Consider the following 18,789-nt stretch of genomic DNA (forward strand, 5'->3'; position numbering starts at 1 on the left):
ACCTCACCAGTATAAGAGTAGAGGGACCAGGCAAGCAGACAGTGAATTTCATCTGTTCTACACAGGTCTGCTAAAAAGGAATCCCAAATCTGCCTCTAGCTATGTCTGATTTTTCTGGCCTTAGCATGCCAGTAAACCTTCCTCACAAATAAGGATTGCCTTTGTTACCCAACCTGCCAAATACAGTCACCTTGCACTGCAGGGACATTTGTAGGAGACAATTAGCTGGCATGACCCAAAGGTGTGCTGCAGAAAATGCTCAGTGTTAAACAACTTGATGCTCACACTGCTGCTCTGGCTGTTTGGTTTGATCACATACCTGTACAGTCTTACACTCCTGCTCACAGGAGGTGCAGAAGCAATGAGTGTGTCTTAGAATAAAATCATAGAATAGTTTAGAATCATAGAATCATCTAGGTTGAAAAAAACCCTTAAGATTAGGTCCAACCGTTAATCGGCGTTGCCAAGTCCACCACTAAACCATGTCCATAAATGCCACATCTACACATCTTTTAAATACCTCCAGGGATGGTGACTCCACCACTTCCCTGGGGAGCCAGAAGAAATTTTTCAGTGGAGAAATTTTTCCTAATATCCAGCCAGCAAGTCAAGTCTTACAACAAGCCAGGGCAGGAGCCACAAATGATACTGAGGCATCATGTCCTCAACACCAGGCTATGCTGCTGGAGAGCAGCATTCAGGGCTCATTACAACTCTGAGCTGTGCCTTCAGAGCATGCCCTCACCTCAAAGCCAGTCATTCAAAGCTAGGCTCAAACAGATATTTGACATTACTGTTCTTGGCATTTTAACTTCTAAGCCTGTCTAGAGAGATACTTGCTTTCTGCAGCCAAATTTATGTAAGATGGTAATCAATGCCTGGATTTATGTTTGTACTTTGTCAAGAACTGCATTAATGGTGAATCAGTAGTATCTGCTAATCCGTTCTCTCTCCCACATGTAGGTTATCCATGTAGATCCACCAAGGCCAGGACTTTGATTCATCTCACATTCAGTCAGTGAATAATGGCCTTTATTTAAAATATATATATATCTCTCTACCTAAGATGCCTGGTGCCTAATAAAGACCCTTAGGAGAAGTAGTCTAACTAGCTAGGCACAAAAAAGTCTAGGGAAACATTCAAAGACAGTATGGATCAAATGACATCTCTAATCAAATGATCATTAGCAGGAGCATTTTGTGCCCTGTTGCAGAACCTGAGGGATCGCTGTCCTTCACCCAGCTAACGTGCTCTGTTAATCTTATTGAAGAAACAATGTTTCATAGCAGGCTTTAAAACCAGGACAATTCAAAACTTGTCAACTCCTAAGTAAAGCACAGCACAGTTAGTGGCTAAAGCGATAAGGTGGTATTTTCTAAAGACTGAAAAAGTACAAGAAAGCAAGTAAATGCCCTTTTTCACTGTGGGATTAACACAAGACTGTGTGCCCCATCTTCCCAAGAAGAAGATTCATAGAAGTCACATACAGCTCAATTTAATGTCATGCAATTCAATGTCAAGTCTGTGGAGAACCACCTACCAAGGTATATATCCCTTCCCTGTGCTGTCCTCTCTCCATAACCCTCCCATGCTCACAAGTAGCACTTGCACACCCAGTCTTCTAACAGCACCGGTGCTGACTCAACTGCAAAAAGCATTACAGGCAACCCCCATGATCTCCTCAATGGATTCAACTATGACCAAGTCTCTGTAAGTAGTTTAAAAAGTAACCCATCAAACCACAGTACTGAGACTGAAGTGACTGCCTCCACAACAGTTAAGGGTGGAAGTGAGACACCTGTTTAACTGTCGTCTAGTGAGATGTTCTTCATACAAATGGTCTGAAGCAAGGAAAGGCAGGTTCAGAGTATGCATGTAATAATATCAGGCCCACTATAAATTTCACTTTTTATCAGTACTCAAATATTCCAAATGTAACTCTGAGTCAGAGAAAATCCAGTATTCTTTTTTTTTTTTTTTTTAACAAGAGGAAACTATCTAAACTTCTGGCAGAGAATGGTATACTATCTCTCATTTTGTGGGACCTTCTGTTTGAGTACAGACCAAACAGAACCAAAAATAATAAGTAATGCAAGTGTCTTTACATTTATTTGACTTCCAGGACAACAGCATTTCTCTGAACTTTCAACCTGTCCATATTACTAGTGGTTCTACACACTCAGAGTCATATCAAGAATCCTCTTGGCGGCAATGAGCAGATATAAAGACAGGAGAGCAAATGACAAGAAAGAAATTTTCCTAGGGTCCCACAGGGCATTGCATACAACCTGTGGACTCCAAGAGGTACTGAACGTTGCTGGACCATAAAGAAGGAAGAGAGGAAAGGATCTGGGCCTCCAGAATCCTTAAATAAGTAGAAAAGTATATGTAAAGTGGGTCAAAGTACCAAACCTTATTGAACAAAGTTGTGCCCAGCCTCTTGAGACTTACATTAAATAAAAACGGCAACTCACCCTTTGACCTGGTAAACCAGGGACTCCAGGTTTGCCTTCTGGACCAGCCTCTCCCTTTAAAAGAGAAAAGTTTTAGAAAGTTAACTGAGTAGGAAAAGCTAATGAACTGTATAACCATTTCCCAGCTGGCTTATGCTACCATTACTGCATGGCTACCTAGACAACTCCTAGCTGATAATTATGTTGTCCTGTGAGCAGAAGAGAGTAAGAAAACAGGACAGAGAAAAGCGACAACTCCCTGATTAAATACAGGGCCCACAAGTATATCTAAATTACATAATTTAAACCAGATTTACCTAAGTAATGCAGTTTCACAACACCATCAATTTTACAAAACCCAATCAACAGTGGAACGCAACAAACAATTCAAAAAGGAGGAAGTAAGAATATTTGCAAATGAGACAGCAGTGACAGTCTGAACAGAGATTTCCTGCAGAGCTGGGTTATAAAATATATTTTATATATATTACATATATAAAAATATAACTAGAATAAGCTACAATTAAGTCAAAAGTGACAATGCTGATATGTCTAAATTGTTGCAAAAATGGTGTCGAAGCAGAAACACGCATACCCAATTCTCATTTTTCACCCACAAAATATTTTAGCCACGACACTGGGGCATAAAGCCAACCCGTTTTAAAGCAACCATTCCCTTACATCCATTAGGACAACTTACAAGTTAACAGTGAGTGTCTCTCTGAGATGCTTGAACGCCCATACAGCTCTTCAGGACATTAGAAACAGAAAGACAATCAGGTTCTTCATGACAACAGCCTTGAGGCAAAGTCTGTCTCTGTGCAATGACTGCCCATGTCCTGGGTGTCACCTCCATGTGCCCAGAGTGGCCATCCACAGCAGGAGGCCTTCTCTCAACAGTGAAGAAAGCAGGAGGACGGGGGCAATCTAAAATCTTAGTGCCTGAATAATATATAAAATTTTGCCTGTATGCCTCATACCAGTCTGAGTATCTGTTTCTGGAAATGGCAAGGAGTGAAAAAAACAACTTACCGGAGGTCCAGGAAATCCAGGTTGGCCTTGTGGTCCTCGTGGCCCAGGCTTTCCCTACAGAAATATTTTTTTTAATGTTAAAATATCTGTATGAAAAATAACATTAGTCATGTTGGACATCTTTACAGGACCTATACAACCCCTTTCCTCATAGGTCCTGAAGAACCAGTGCAGAGACCAGCTGGTTTTCTCTTTAATCCTTTGGTTACTTGAATAATCAGCACTCATTAGACTGCACACAGACGGATCCACCCACGCTCAGCAGGCATTTATCTGTAACTAGCTCTTTATTTTTCAAAGGTAGTAACTCATCCGAAGACATTGGGCTATCACAGATTTTCCAACAAAACACTGTGGGTTGGAGTTCAGTGGTGGTGAAAAGCAATTCTTGCAAAAATGGCTTCCACAGGCATTTTCCTCAAGCCAGCACAGCTGCAAAGGGCTGTAAAGTATCACTTATATGATGCATATCATTATGTGAAATAAGAGTTACATACGAATTATATGCCTACCAACACAAAATCAAAATTAAAATATATTTTATTTATATGTAGGACTAACAGACTGAAGCAACAGGTGTCTATCCTATTTGAGTGCCCAGGTTCAGTGACAAACTCAGCATTAAGTCCAAATAGTTCAAGTTTCATATTAACACTTCTCTGGACGTAAAGAAACGTATAGCTGACACCTCAGTTTATACTTCTCATTCATGTTAGATTCACTGAATCTGAAAAGGACATTGCCCTTTTTCCTTTCTTATTAATTTTATCCACTGTAAATAAGAAAACTCAATTCTTGATGGCCTGACAATGGTTCTATCCACTTTAATGTATTATTTTAAAGCAAAATCTAACCTATCAGGCAACAGAGCTACGTGAAGTATCCTTGCAACAGAAGAATAGATATTGAATCTCTCTTACTTGCTCTCCTTTTAGGCCTTCAGTAGGCACCTGCAATAAAAATGTAGAGTCATAAAGGATAAGAAGAGGAAAGACAGCGCAGAAGGTGCCAGAGGTATGACAGTTCCCCACAGTGTATTTCTCTCCCCTCGCCGTTCCCTCAAGATGCACACTAACTGCTACAGCTCCTCAAATCCTTTTGCAGGCTGGGGGATAGTTTCTATTTAAACAGCTCAGCTTGCCACAAGGTTTGCTCACCCAGTTACCTATGAAGCGATTTGTGTGGCTGTATAAAGAGTAAGAACTTAATTCATTATCTCGTTGGTATAAATAAGTTAGTAAATTGCCCAGCTCATGTCTTACTTTAAATTACAAAGATCTATTGGATGCAGAAGGCATCATATAAATAGCAGGCTGACTTTGGATATGGTGCGTGTTCAACCAGTTCTCCACCCACCTCCTGGAACTTTAAGCTCATTTTCAGGTTTTATGTGTGTCTTTCAAAATCTCTTGGCAACTACTGCCATGTCACTAATTTCACATTTAAACAGGACAGTAAAAAGCTCTTACCCAAACAGGTTTATTTCAGAGCTCTCTCGTTCTCCCTCCTTTGCTTTCTACTACATTCTGAGCAAGGAAATTGCCTGTTGCCTTTCTCATGATTACCAGGCAGCTTTCATTCTTGCCTTTAGCACCCAGTCCTTCTTTGGCACAGGGCTACAGTTAACGTCATGGTATTACCAGCCCTTTAATGCTTTCTACCAATAGTCCGAGAGTGCTGTTTCCTAATTTTAAACCTACTTTTTGGAAAGTAAAAGGGATACTCCCCAACTGTTTTGTTACCAGCCCCTGCAGACCTGGGTTCTAGACCTCTCCTTTGCATACATTGTAGTAAATCTTCTTTCTCCATTCACTTGGAAATGATCTCTTTATACAGACAATACTAACCTCTGGACATCTTTACATCTCTGCTAGTGATTTCTCTGGCATTGCTGAAGGCAGAGAGATGCACAAAGGCATGTAAATCTAGTGCCACAGGAAAGACCAATGCCCCTTTCCTATTTTCTCAGTTTTCTTTTTTATCACTGCTTTCCTGATTTCAGCACAACAGGTCTTACTTGTCTCATATTCCACCAGGACGTTTTCTGATAAAAGTCGAGGGAAGCTCATCCCCTTTCATCAGAAATTCATTTTTTTTGTCTCCCATCCCAACTTTCACATCCAGCCCATGACAAAGGCACTCATTAATTCAACTAAATTCTGAAATATCATTTGCTTTTATAACTTTTACAGGCTCTATTTTCCAAAGGCCACTAGGAATCAGCTCGGCAACTGTCCTGGAAACCACACATTCTTGTCACAGTATTGCTCCCTCTGATGCATGTGAGGCAATGTTTTCATTGCCTCTTCAAGTCCTGATCTTCACATTTCAAAATTTCCCAAAATTGTGGCAGTTGGAACCCATCACTTGCCTTCTTAAAAAATCTTCACTGTCTTAAACTTCACTTTTTTTTGAAAAGACATTTAAGAACATCTCTCAATCAAGTCCTCCCACCTCCAGCTTCCACCTTCTCTTCTCATATGCAATAATGCCTACAGAGTTTGAGAAATCTAAAAAAGAAATCTTACTAAAGAGCCAGGCAGTCCTGGAAGCCCTGGTTCACCCTGCAGGGAAACATGAAAGAAATAAAAAAAAAAAAAACCAACACAGAATATAGCACAATACATAACATAAACCAAAATCAAACCTCTGAGTACATTTTCCAACTACTGTAGTACATTCTTATTTTCAATACCATGCTGTAATTAATAGATATGAACATGCAATCCCAATTAACTCTGTTTTCTCTGTCCTGCAGATGAATACATGTAGGAACTGGTTGTGTTCTCTTTTACTGTGTTGTTATACATTGATTTTAATGACATTTAGTGACTTAAAATGAATGATGCACTGGATGCATCATAAGATTCAATCTGAGCTTCAAAAATCTTGTAATTGGTGTATGCATACCACACAAATAAACCTGATTTATTCTTAGATCCCTAACAGAGTCTGCAGGATGGAATTAAGGGGCCAAAATGTTTTTGTTTGTTAATGAGCAAAAAATCTTCACAAATAGAAAATATGTGAGAAATGGTACAGTTTTGCCAAAGTCATTTTATAGAGAAGAATCATGTTATGAAAGTTTGCAGGACACTGAGATGCTACATCCTCTTTACATGATTTTTTGCCATCTAGGCTATCAGTTTGTTCCAGCCCATTTTTCTCCAGCAGTGTCCATCATTATTATGTTTTAAGACTAAGCACCCAGAAGGTATATCCTTTGCTTTATATACAGACATGCAAAAATTATTATATAGCTTCCTTTCATACTCTATTTGTTCATTACTTATGTAGGTCTCTGAACGACCCAGCATATCATTCATACTCTTCCTCTTAAGACATGTTTAATTGCTATTTGTTATTTATTCTAAAGAGAGACCATACTATGCCAGAAGGACTGAAGAGACACACATCAGCTGCATTGAAAATAATGGAGAAAGGAGCTCAACATCTTCTGGAACCCCTAAATTCAGCCATTTCAAGAGATACGGATGAAGTGTTATGAACTCAAGACTGCTCTCTACTCCACACATGCTGAAGCACAAAGAATTTCTTGCTGCTTATCACCTCAGTGGAAGTACACTGCTTGTAGGTACTTCTTAAACCTCACCTATAACTGTTGCAACTGAGTGGGAAAGTAATGGGAGATAGAGATTTACTTCTGATCTCTGCATTCTTGGATAAGGCTCACTGCCTTATCTGGAGGAGAAAAGGAGAAAGAAAATTCAGAACTGGGCATGCCTTTCCACTCATGCCGAAGAACTGGGTAGGAAATACCAAAACCACAGCATCACCTCTACCTGAGAGGGAAACATATGGCTGTCCTGGAAACTCTATCAACTCGGTAAATTAATGAGGTCAAAATTGCTGCTGAGAGCAGTGAATAATTATTTTGCAGGTAAGGGGGTTGGGCTCAGTTGATCGGCACTTTCTAAGTCCATTCTACATCTCCTGGGTCAGAAAACCGGCATTGACACAAACATATTGACATTTCTATTCACCTTTCTTAGGTGAGGAAGATTTCCTCTTCCTCAGTAGAAAACTACTCCCTACTTCCCTCTGTCCCACTACAAGGGTTAAACTAAGAGCAGAGGAGCTATAACTAGACACTTTTACCCATTTCAGACTGAAGCAATATCAGGAAAGTGAAACATTGAAATGCATATAAGCTTCACTTGTACACAAATGATATAAATGTTAGGCCAACAGCCCTGATATTTCTATTGCCAAGGGCCCAAGGAAGAATCAACAAACGTGTGTCCAGATCCCTCCTGTGCATCCCATCCCAACTCACCTTTTCTCCTTTGGTCCCACTGGCACCTGGAGGGCCTGGGCTGCCAGCAGGGCCCTATAAACAGGTAAAACAAAGAGAAAAATCTTTGGTTACATACTGCAGGTCATCAGTTGCTATTCCCTTGAAGTGCAGGAGAAACATAAGGCTGTAGGTTTGGGTATCGGCAGCACATTGCACTGGGGTAGGTGCTAATACAACACACAGCTTGGCTCTGGTGCATGGAGAGGGAGGAGGAATAAGGATGGAGATGCCACAGCAGCCACGATAACAGCAATCCAATTTCAGCTGGTTTAGAAGGATTGCAGTTCAGGGAGTACATCAGTGTCAGACACAAAATATAGGATAAAATTCAGGCGTGAAGATTTGCCCACTGCTAGGTGTCTAGACAGGATAAAGGCAAAAAAAGCTTCAGAAAAACCCAGCTTCTGTAATAGATGTCACTGGGAGGAATTGTTCCTTAGAAGCAGTAAACAATCAGCATCCACTTTCACATCTCTCTGCAATTTCTCACTTCATCTACATTTGCTGCAAGTATAAACCAGGTCTGTAAAGAATGTAATGGGCATAGTGAATATAGTGCATCATGATTCCAGTGCTGCATCTAGCACCAGAAAACATTTCCATCTTATAAGGATAGTGATAAACACTAACTAGACAAATAATTCTCAGTATAGGGTAAACTGTGGCTGAGGAACAGAGCAGAGTGACAATTCATCATCCAAACCACCACGAAGAAGCAGAACAACATTTGGTGCAAAAATGTCTATCACCTTACAGAAAGAAAGATACAGATTTAACAAAGATTAAGACTGCTAATGACACAACACCTTGCCATCTAAATACAAAAAGAGTGTCTAATATGGAAACAAAAAAAATTTCCCAACAAAATCAAATTGAAACTCTAGCTGCTAAAAGAGTGAGAGCAAGGCCCTTGGGCAGCACGTGGCTGCCATGCTTGTAAAGCATGTTCAGGTCAGACCCCATCAGCCGCTTTGTCTGTGTGAGCTGCGGGATCAACCACCTGAAGTTGAACCACCCTGAGGATTCGAGGTGCAACTCCTCTCTAACTGCAAAAACATGCCTCCAAATTATGTTTTCCAGAGAGGGAAACAGCAAGGGCTAGTGAATAGAATGCAGACGCAGCATCCTAGAGGCTTGAGGCTCAAGGGTGGCAATGATTAGCTGCAGGCATTTGGCAAATCACTTTTTAGCCTCTGCTTCTTACTCTGTCTTTTGGTATTTAGACCAGAAGATCCTTGAGAATAAAGGATGCCTCTCATTAGGTATCATACCCTGAGTAATGAAAACAGTCTTGTGGGATCTACAGATAGTAGCTTCAGAAAAGCATTATCTGTCTAATCAGCAGAAATATACTGACTTTTAGACTATTTTCTGGTTTCATCTTGTCTTAAAAATGTAAACAGTTCCAAGCCTTTCTTATAGAAAACAAACCAAATATATTAAATCCAGTTATCTCCCTTTCATGTTGTGGGAGGGGGAAAAAGAAGTTTATAAAAATCAGGCGTAAACAGCTGAACTTTTATATGCGCTTTCTTATGTCTTTAACGAAAACTAAGACAAACATCTAACCTACCATGTTGAAAAGAATGGCATTTCTTTTAAGTGTATATTGCATTACAATTTAATTCTAAAAGCAATCAAACAAAACAAGAATACTATGCCAACACAGATCCCTAGAATAAGGAGTATGAAAACAGCTGATGCAGTGGGGTCCTTCCATAGCTCAGTACCACCCAGGATAAGCCCCAGTTTTACAGTCAATTTGCACTTGTTCCAAAGAAAAGCCTCCATTTGTTAAGTATGTGGCACGTACCTGTTTCCCCTCCACACCTGGCTTTCCAGGGAACCCATCTAGGCCTCGTTCTCCCTGGAAAAAGAAGAGAAAGAACCACTATAACTCAAATCCATGGTGTTTACACCACCATTCCGCAAGAGATGGCTGTGTTAGCTGCTCCAAGAGTAAGGAGAGAAATTCAAGCCAGACTAACAAAGAAAATGGCTGAAGTCCCCACATCTGTACTGTGAAAAGCCGCTGTGACCAGAAGAAGTTGTGTGCTAGCTTTCCACATCGGCACCCTTCCTCTGCCTGCTGAGGTGGGTTCATGCAAACTGGACAAAGTACACCAGGAGAACACCAGCTCTTACAAAAAATAATGAAGCCACAATGCAGCAATAGTTCATTTTTACTCAGTTAAGAAAAACCTTTCATTTTTCACCTTTGCTTTCTGTAACCTAGGGGAACAATTAATCTATTCCAGTATGTCTTCAGAGCTGGACAGTCCACAAAGTCCACAGGCAATCTATTCCACTACTATATTTTTAATACCTGAAGATATGGTTGTTTGGTTTTTTTTCTCCTGTACCTAAACCTGTTTTATTCTTGTACAGTTTCAGACCAGTATGCCTTTCCGTAACTCCCGACAGAGAACAGACTGTTCTCTTCATCTTTACAACGGCCTTTTATGTATTTGAAGACTTACAAAACTCCCCCCCCTTCTCTAGACTAAACAACCTTAATACTCTTCATGGGCATGTCTTTCAGACCTCTGATCATTTTTGTTGCTCCCATTTGTGCGCTGTCCAATTGTCCCATGTCTCCACTGTAGCTACATGCCCAAAACTGGATGCAGCTGAGGTTAACTTGGAGTAGAAAGATTATTTCACATTTTAGAGAGTCTTCTTTTGTTTGAAGCCCAGAATAATGTTTACTTCACCCCAAACTCTCTTCTGCAGGACAGCTCCTTAATCAGATGTTCCCAACCTGTGTATTAAGCATCCTGCAGCTGCCCTTTCACAACATCACCCTCTGCTTTGGGAGATTGTGATTTCAAGATCATTCTGAATTCTGACCCTAACCTCCACCGTACTTCCACGTTCAAGCTTAACGTATTTCATATTTTATAATCCAGATCCTCAATAGAAATGATGATCAGATCAATGACATACTCCCGCTGAACTTCACTTCTCTCTTACAAATTGTGGCCCTTATCTATTTCTGCCTCTTTAGTCTAAAACTCTTTGGAACAGAGGCTTTCTCTTGCTCTGTAAAATGAAACACTGATTTTGCTTGGATCCTGCACACACAGCTGAATATAAATCATCAAATATACACACACAGTGCCACTGCTAACATAAATGTGCATGTAAAAGCAAATTCTACAACTACAAACAGAGTAAAATATTAGTTTTACTTCATTTTTTGAAATGAAGTAAATTCTGATTACTATCCCACAGGATCCCTGTTAGACCTCTGTTATTATCTGCAAACCCACACTTATGGCACTGGATTTAATTAGCTCCTTTTGAAAACTACATTGATTCAGCAAGTCAGAAACGGCTTGGGAAATCAATTTATTTTTCCCCTTTAGAAAGACATCTTGCAACATAAATGTTATTTCAAAATTATGTATCTGAGGAATGAAATTAGAGAGCTCTGTACCCTATAGAGTACATCAGACATCCATACGTACTTCCTTTTGGGCGATTGTTTCCACATTAATGGTTTTCTTTGCACTGACTGAACTACCAGTATCCTGAACTTGAGAGACTTTCAATAAGCAACAGTCTGGTAGATTGCTGAAAAAATGTGCAGTGTATTCTCAAAAGAATTTTTAACATCAATACACTGCAGCAATGAGTACTTCACACACGCTATTTTAGCTGCCAAAACAGAAAAGCGTCAATGTTCTTACTGCTAGTAATGGGGGCTGGGAAAGGTGAGTTTATTATTTATACAAATATATAGAATAAACCTGTTTGAAAACACTCCAAATAATTGTGTTTTTAGTTGTTTCTTCAGAAAAATCTCTCATTATAAGTATTTTTTTTCTTATTTTTACATTCTTTAAAAAGGGCTATTTAGGAAAAGGTGTTTTGTCAGGATTTTTTTTCCCCCCAGAAGAAAGAACAAACACAATAAAAATCTGATTCTAAAATTTTCACTTTAAGACCCCAATTTCTTTCTCCTGTGCTCTACTGTTTTTTCTGCTTTTAACCACTGGAACAAAATAGTGAAGAGTCATAAGCAACTTGGGGAAATGTCAATTCCACAGAAACTTTAGTGCTGTTTTCTGACCCCTACCAGTTAGAAAGTGTAATGATTTGTTGGAAAAATGATTCCCTACAAGTCTGCAGAGCCCTGAGAAAGACTGAAAGAGAGCAAACCCACAGCACAAGGAACCTGGCAGCAGCAGACCAACCCTGCTGCCTCCTTACATGAGCTCTTCTCCAATACAGCAGACAAGGATTTACAGGATGGACATAGGCATACGCAGCAAAAGCAATGCCCCGTGTCGTGCTGAACTGCTGTACATGCCTAAATTAACATGCCAAGTATCACATACATATATGGCTGATGTTGGCAGGTAAGTGCATCATGCATATCTCTGCAAAGTCTGTCCCAGCGTCTATGGTGAGCACAGTGGATACAAAAGGACACGACAGATCACTCATATTGTGCAGTGGCTTTCCTAAAGCGCACGTGTAACCAATACTACTACTGGATTTGGAAAAATCCCCCTAAAACCTCAATAGTTACATCTGAGGTCCCAGGATATAAGAATAGAGCAGCAAGATGTATTATGGGATCTTTAGGGTTTTTATGATACTAGGGTACAGGTTCAATAGACCAATACTCAGTGCCTGGGCTAATGCTCTCATCTGATATAATAAACATTTCTCTTCCTAGGCACAAAGAAACACAGGTTGCGTAGGTGTCAGTATTCGAGTTACAGACTGAAGAGCAGACAAGAAAATATTTGGCCCGCCGAATTTACGCCCACTGTTTTCACACTAGTACTGACTGGTAGAAATTAAAGCGATGGCAGTAGGTGCTCTGAGACCATCATTAAGGCCTGGAAAAAAATCAGAGTACAATTGTTGTAGCAGAGATCTGGCTGCTCCAGAAAAAAAAAAGGGGGTGGGTGGGTGGGAGCTCTAATTGTGCATATCCTTTTAACGAAACAAAACCTAATTCATTTCTTCCCCACTTTAATCTTCCTCTAGCTTAGTCAGCTGCCTGCCCACACACAGCTCCAGCTTCTTCTCCCATCACGGTGATGTCAGAAAGATGGATTTTCTTCCAGGAGCCAAATATTCCAGCAGATTAGAGAACCTCACCTCCGGAAAAGCAGCAAAGGCACTGGCTAGACACAGCACACTGAGCCAGGGCTGAGGCAAAAGCACAAGGAAGATAAAAGTATGATCCAGCCTTTTGCTTTAGCTACAATGTTGGGGATAGATAATAAGAAACACGGTCATGGCTACTTCATCACGAACAACAAAATGGACACTGGGAACAGACACCTTAACACATGGTAAAGCAAAACACAGTATCTCACACTAAAGGTCTATTGATCATTTTTCCCAGTAGGCTTGGTGTAAATCACTGGGGTTTCTTCTCCAGAATGAGATGGAAAGTGAGAAATGGGAACAAGGCCATGCTAACAACTCCCTCCTCTGCACAAACATGTAGCTGGATATGACTAAAGACGGCTTGAACAGAGGCAAAGCTGCCTGACCAACACTGAGATATTCCTGTCTCAGGACCAGCTTGAGACAAGCAGGCCAGTACATCGCTCAGGGCAGCAAGCCACTCGGAGCTGACGAGAAAGGCCATGCTGCCTGTTCTGCCAACATGACAAAAGGAGTGACTTGGGTCTGACCAAGAGTCTGGTGATGCCCCATCTCCAGCCGCTTGCTGGGGCGCAGGAGTGGGCCAGCACTCGCTTCTCCTGGCAGGGATGGCAAAACACATTTTTGGTGGCATTTCTGGGCAGCCTCGAGCACCGCCTGACAGGTCCGCAGCTGAAGTGTCTGCACATCTGAGGTCTCTCCAAACACAACAAGCAAACTGAAATAACAAAGACTTTGTGTCTGCCCAGTTCTCCTTTTAAATGCTTAGTCCAGGTATAACAGGCATTTGGTCTCTTTCTTGAACTATAAACATGGTTCAAATCCCAGCATGTCCTGCACTCTGTAAAACAGCTACTCCCAGACAGGAGAGAGCAGAAAACCGGGAAGCAGCACCAGCTGGTTGGATTCTTTAACACAGAAACTACCTGGTACTTACTACTACCAAGCTTATGGTGATGGGAGAAGACAGAAACATAGGAAGTTGGATAATCTGAGCAACTGCAGTGCAATGGGAAAATGCTGGATGCAGACACGGTCAGCAGCGGTCAGTAGTCATTCAAAGCTCTGAGGTGGTGCACAGAATGTGGACACCCCACTAGATCTCCCCAATTGTAGACCTTCACTCCACTCCCTTCCTCTCCCCCCCATCCCTGGCTACACACAGACAAGAAGTCACTTAGCAGACAGCAGAGATCCACAAAGCCCTCCTGCACTCCCATGGCAGGTCGTTCCCAGACAGCACCAGGAGGTACAGCGCAGTGAGGAAACTCCATCATCCATCACCCTGCAGAGCTGCTGGCCTGGCAGACCGCCTCACCTAATGGGCAAAAGCAAAGAGCAGCCCGGCTTTTCCTACCATGCAGCAGGAATACCTTGTCTCCTCGTGTTCCCTTTTCTCCTCTTTCTCCTTGTAGACCCTAAAAAAGAAAAAGATTATAAAGCTCAGTCCAAGTAGAGACATAGTTATGTCCTCTAAGTAGCCACCAAACCACTGTGCACATCTGCATAATCTATTCAAGTGAACCTCAAGGATGTTTTCTGTGTTGCCAGCCCTCCAAGCTGGCCACAAGCATGATATAAGCAGACCTACAGAGCAAGGATGACCTGTGGGCCCAAGAACGTCTGTAATATTATGTTGCCTGCAGACACACGACCCTTCTGCCAACAGCAGTGTGGAGGGACAGGCAACACCCCACAGCTGCAGATGGTCTGGAAAACAACCAATGCTCTGCATTTTTCATGTTGCTCGTAAACAACGAGGACTTAGGTAGAGGACAATACTGATGGAAAAACCTATCGCATCAATAAGCAAGAATGCCTGTTCCTGGTGGTTTTGGATGCCGTAGCTAGGCAGACAGCAGGTACCTCTGAGAACTGGCGAATGTTAGATAATCCCTGTCCTGGAGGCCCAAGCACATTTTTTCACTGTGAGTTCAATGCCAGTGTTCATCTGGACCGCATAATTTATCTCCTCCCAGGTACACCAGAAGCATTTGCTGAGGCTTATTTTGATGAAAGACAGAGACACTAACACAGGCAATCGACTCAATGGGCAGGAATAGATTTCACCTTCTCTTGACATGGCAAATACCCTGTATTTTACCTTTACTGTAGCAACAGAGCAACCAACTAATATCTCCAGGCAGATGAATATGTTCAGTCAGTAGTGATCTCTCTAAAACTACCAAAGCTTAAAATGCTTCTTATTCTAATAATCCATTCACACTTATACATTAATTTACTTTACACTAGTGGAGGCTACCTCCATGCTAATCAGAGTGACATGTCTGGGTTTATTTGTCCCTTAGGATTATTTACATAACTAAGATTTTTAGATTTCAGGCCACGGTTGACTGTGAGCAAACTGTACACTCCTGTCCACCTCTAACAATCTGAACTGAGCCTCCACAGCCTCCCACGCTGCAAAGAAGTAACCCTGCTATTTCCAGAAAGCAAATGGCAGGATATCTTAAAATATGACTCCTGTAATGCACTAATGACTACGGGGCTTTCATGTAGACTGTGCCTTGCTCCTCCCCAGCAGCCCAAGCCAAACTTCAATCTTATGACAGAAAAGGATAGGACCTACAGTAATGGTGCACCACATGAGTGTTCTACTTCTCACACAAAAAGGTGACTCAAAGAGCAGGAAGGAAGTGTTCACATAGCTTTGTCCATTTATCTCATTAATATTGCAAATCTATCACATGGACAGGTAATGTCACCCCCATGTTTATTTCATCATCTTCAAGCCCAGTACCATTGAACCTTTGACCACACAGGGAAACATGCACCTGAGTGCTCGAGCTCTTTTGAGCACATTGAACCCGTTTGTAGTGAGCTGCAAAGCAAATCCTTGGCTGACACAGGGAAATCTTTCAGCACATGAGGACATCTGTTATGCCACTAAAGAGCAGTGATATACAGTCATAATATTATAGAATGGTTTGGGCTGGAAAGAACCTTTGAAGGTCATCTAGTCCAAACCCCCTGCAATGAGCAGGGACACCTTCCACTAGATCAGGTTGCTCAGAGCCCCGTCCAACCTGACCTTGAATGTCTCAAGGGATGGGACATCTACCACCTCTCTAGGCAATCTGTGCCAGTGTTTCACCACCCTCATCATAAAAAACATCTTCTTTATATGTAGTCTAAATCTACTCTCTTTTAGTTCAAAATCATTACCCCTTATCCTGTTGCAACAGGCCCTACTAAAACGCCCTGTCTTCCTCATAAGTCCCCTTTAGGTGCTGGCAGGCTGCAATAAGGTCTCCCTGGAGCCTTCTCTTCTCCAGGCTGAACAACCCCAAGTCTCTCAGCCTGTCTTCACAGGAGAGGTGCTCCATCTCTATGGTTGTTTTGGTGGTCCTTCTCCATGCTCCAACAGGTCCACGTCTTTTCCTGTACTGAGGGTTCCAGAGCTGAATGCAGTACTGCAGGTGGGGTCTCATGAGAGTGGAGTAGAGGGGCAGAACCACCTCCCTCGCCCTGGTGCAGCCCAGGATACGGTTGGCTTTCTGGGCTGCGAGGGCACATTGCTGGCTCATGTCCAGCTTTTCATCCTCTAGTGCCCCCAAGTCCTTCTCTGCAGGGCTGCTCTTAATCCCTTTATCCCCCAGCCTGTACTGATACTGGGGGTTGTCCTGATGCAGTCATGTCCTCAAATCTCAGAAAACCCTATCAGCCTTTAGAACACCCTCTCAAAGGCTGCCTCCATAATTACCAAGGTGAGACCACAAGACAGAAATGTTTACTTGATAGAATCCGATTTACTCTGGTCTTGCTGTCTGTTCATTCAAGGCAGGTTTCCCCCCTGAGCCCAAAGGCTATTCCCTGACAGTTTGGAAAATGTGATTGGAAACTTGCTGAGAAGTAGTATTTTTTCTCATTATGATGAAATTTTCAAGTACCATATAAATGGTGCATCAACACAAACCAAAGAAATTGCATTACAGTGGAAGCATCACAAAATCACCAGCTGTTATCTCCGTAATCAAGACATTTCTGCCGTCATCTCTCTACTGGCTACAGGTCTGTTCTCATTTAAAGAAGTCAGAAGAAACTCAATGAAGTCGAGAAAATGTCACCATTTGAACACTACAAGTAAGAGGTCAGACATGCCCTACAATGCTTAATAATAATAATAGTAATAATAATAACAACAACAATAATAATAAAAACCCCACATAGCTGGGCAGAGCACACTGAAAAAATAGAGAAAGTTTCTAGAGTGTTAAAAATTTAACAAGAGCCACGACTTACCGGTGCACCTACGTAGCCTTTAATTCCTGGAGGACCCTGTTTTCCCTCAGCTCCCTGGGAAGGAATTGAGATACAGTAAAACACCAGAAACCGTTTCACATAAAAGATCGAGAATAATATCAGTTATTCAGAAATATAAGTTGCACTCCTGGGCTTACGGTGGGCTGTTGAGGCTTCTCAACTGTCTTAGCACTAATTCAGGGAGCAGTGTCTGATTTTTCAGCTACCTACCCAAAGTGATACCTCAATGTCCTTTTCTCCCCCCCAGCACTCAGACTTTAGCAAGTTTTATCCTCTTGCCTTCAGTCTTGCCCTAGGAAGGCAAACTGTCCCATGCAAGTCCCTCTACAGGTTAAGCAACAGGTTAAGAAGTTTAAGCAACGTCAGTTGTTGCCTGCCTGTTGTGGGCAGGGTGATTGAGCTCCGTCAGCTCCTGAACACAGCATTGGTGGAACAAAGCACAGACATACATTGCTGCAAAAGCTGCAGCAAAGGCCGTATCCCAGCATAAACAAACCACAGACTTCAAAACGTTATTTTGAAAAGTCAGTTGAAAGAATCAGATCAGAATTATATTCTCCAATGTTTATTTTCAGCATCAATGGGAGAAATGCAAGAGGATCAGGTACATTTCAGCAGTCCTTCACATGACTCTCTCCCTGGGAAAGGTAAAGTGAAACAGAAAGCACTCTCACTGTGTGCTTTTGTACGTCCTACACTGCCTGCAAAAGGTCTGGATCCTCAGCTGAACAGGCTCAGCCCTCAGATCCATGCTATGGAGACAGCCTGGGCCTGACAAGTTGACCATGAGAACTGGTTTGGCATCTTAGATCACCTATTTAACTGATTATTTTCTTACTTATCTCACTTCCCTCTCCCCGCCTCCATCTGGTTAACTCATGTATTGGGTGGCTGTAGCTGATAAGGCTTCAAAACAGATCAAGACTTATTTTAAAATCATTTCTACACTTCATATTAATAGATGTTTCCTACTAAAAAAATAAAATCAAAGATACAAGTTGTGTTTGCAATGAATTATTAGCAGAACTGAGGGGGTTTTGTACCAGTGCAAGCACCCAGGAGGCTGGTCATGTCACACCAATGTTTACACTTGCCTTAGCCCAAATGGCAATCTCATTTGGAGCAGTCGTTAAGCACAGACCTGGCAGGCTGGCTGGACTGTGCTTAGCCAGTGTTGCACCACTGCTGTAAGGAATGAATTGCCAAAACTGCCCCCTCCTTCTTCCAGAGAGGACTCGACTTGGTAAAGCAGATGAAGCTGTGTCCTGAGGGTTGTGAGCAGTTCATCAGCCCAGCTGTAAAGTGGCTGAACCTGTGTTCAGTATGGAGGCAAACCACATGGCAAACTCAGGCAGGGAGATTCACAGACTGGTTAACAAGAGCTGGGTTTAAGCACGAGCAAAGGTGGCTCTGGGATCTCTACAACATCAGGTACGTGAGGACCTCTGCAAGGTCAGGAAGCGCTTCAGCTCCTCTAATGGCAGAGGGAAAGCATCAGGCATGCACTTAAATCTCTCCCTTCAGCCTGCAGAAAAATACTGCTATCAAAGTCTAGGCAAAACCCTTTA

General features: G+C 42.0%; 1 protein-coding gene across 1 annotated transcript in view; it reads right to left on the reverse strand.

The window, feature by feature from the left end:
- The window catches only part of COL22A1 (collagen type XXII alpha 1 chain), a 237,305-nt gene that overhangs the window by 84,845 nt on the left and 133,671 nt on the right, over positions 1-18,789 (reverse strand). Inside the window, exons 16-23 of the mRNA XM_055706167.1 lie at positions 17,201-17,254; positions 14,311-14,355; positions 9,618-9,671; positions 7,784-7,837; positions 6,015-6,050; positions 4,407-4,436; positions 3,487-3,540; positions 2,476-2,529 (exon numbers count right to left, since the gene is read on the reverse strand). Of these exons, the coding sequence (XP_055562142.1) occupies positions 2,476-2,529; positions 3,487-3,540; positions 4,407-4,436; positions 6,015-6,050; positions 7,784-7,837; positions 9,618-9,671; positions 14,311-14,355; positions 17,201-17,254 (381 nt within the window). The remainder of the gene's footprint in view (positions 1-2,475; positions 2,530-3,486; positions 3,541-4,406; positions 4,437-6,014; positions 6,051-7,783; positions 7,838-9,617; positions 9,672-14,310; positions 14,356-17,200; positions 17,255-18,789) is intronic.

The sequence above is a fragment of the Falco cherrug genome, chromosome 3 (genome assembly GCF_023634085.1).
Source record: "Falco cherrug isolate bFalChe1 chromosome 3, bFalChe1.pri, whole genome shotgun sequence".
Classification (NCBI taxonomy): domain Eukaryota; kingdom Metazoa; phylum Chordata; class Aves; order Falconiformes; family Falconidae; genus Falco; species Falco cherrug.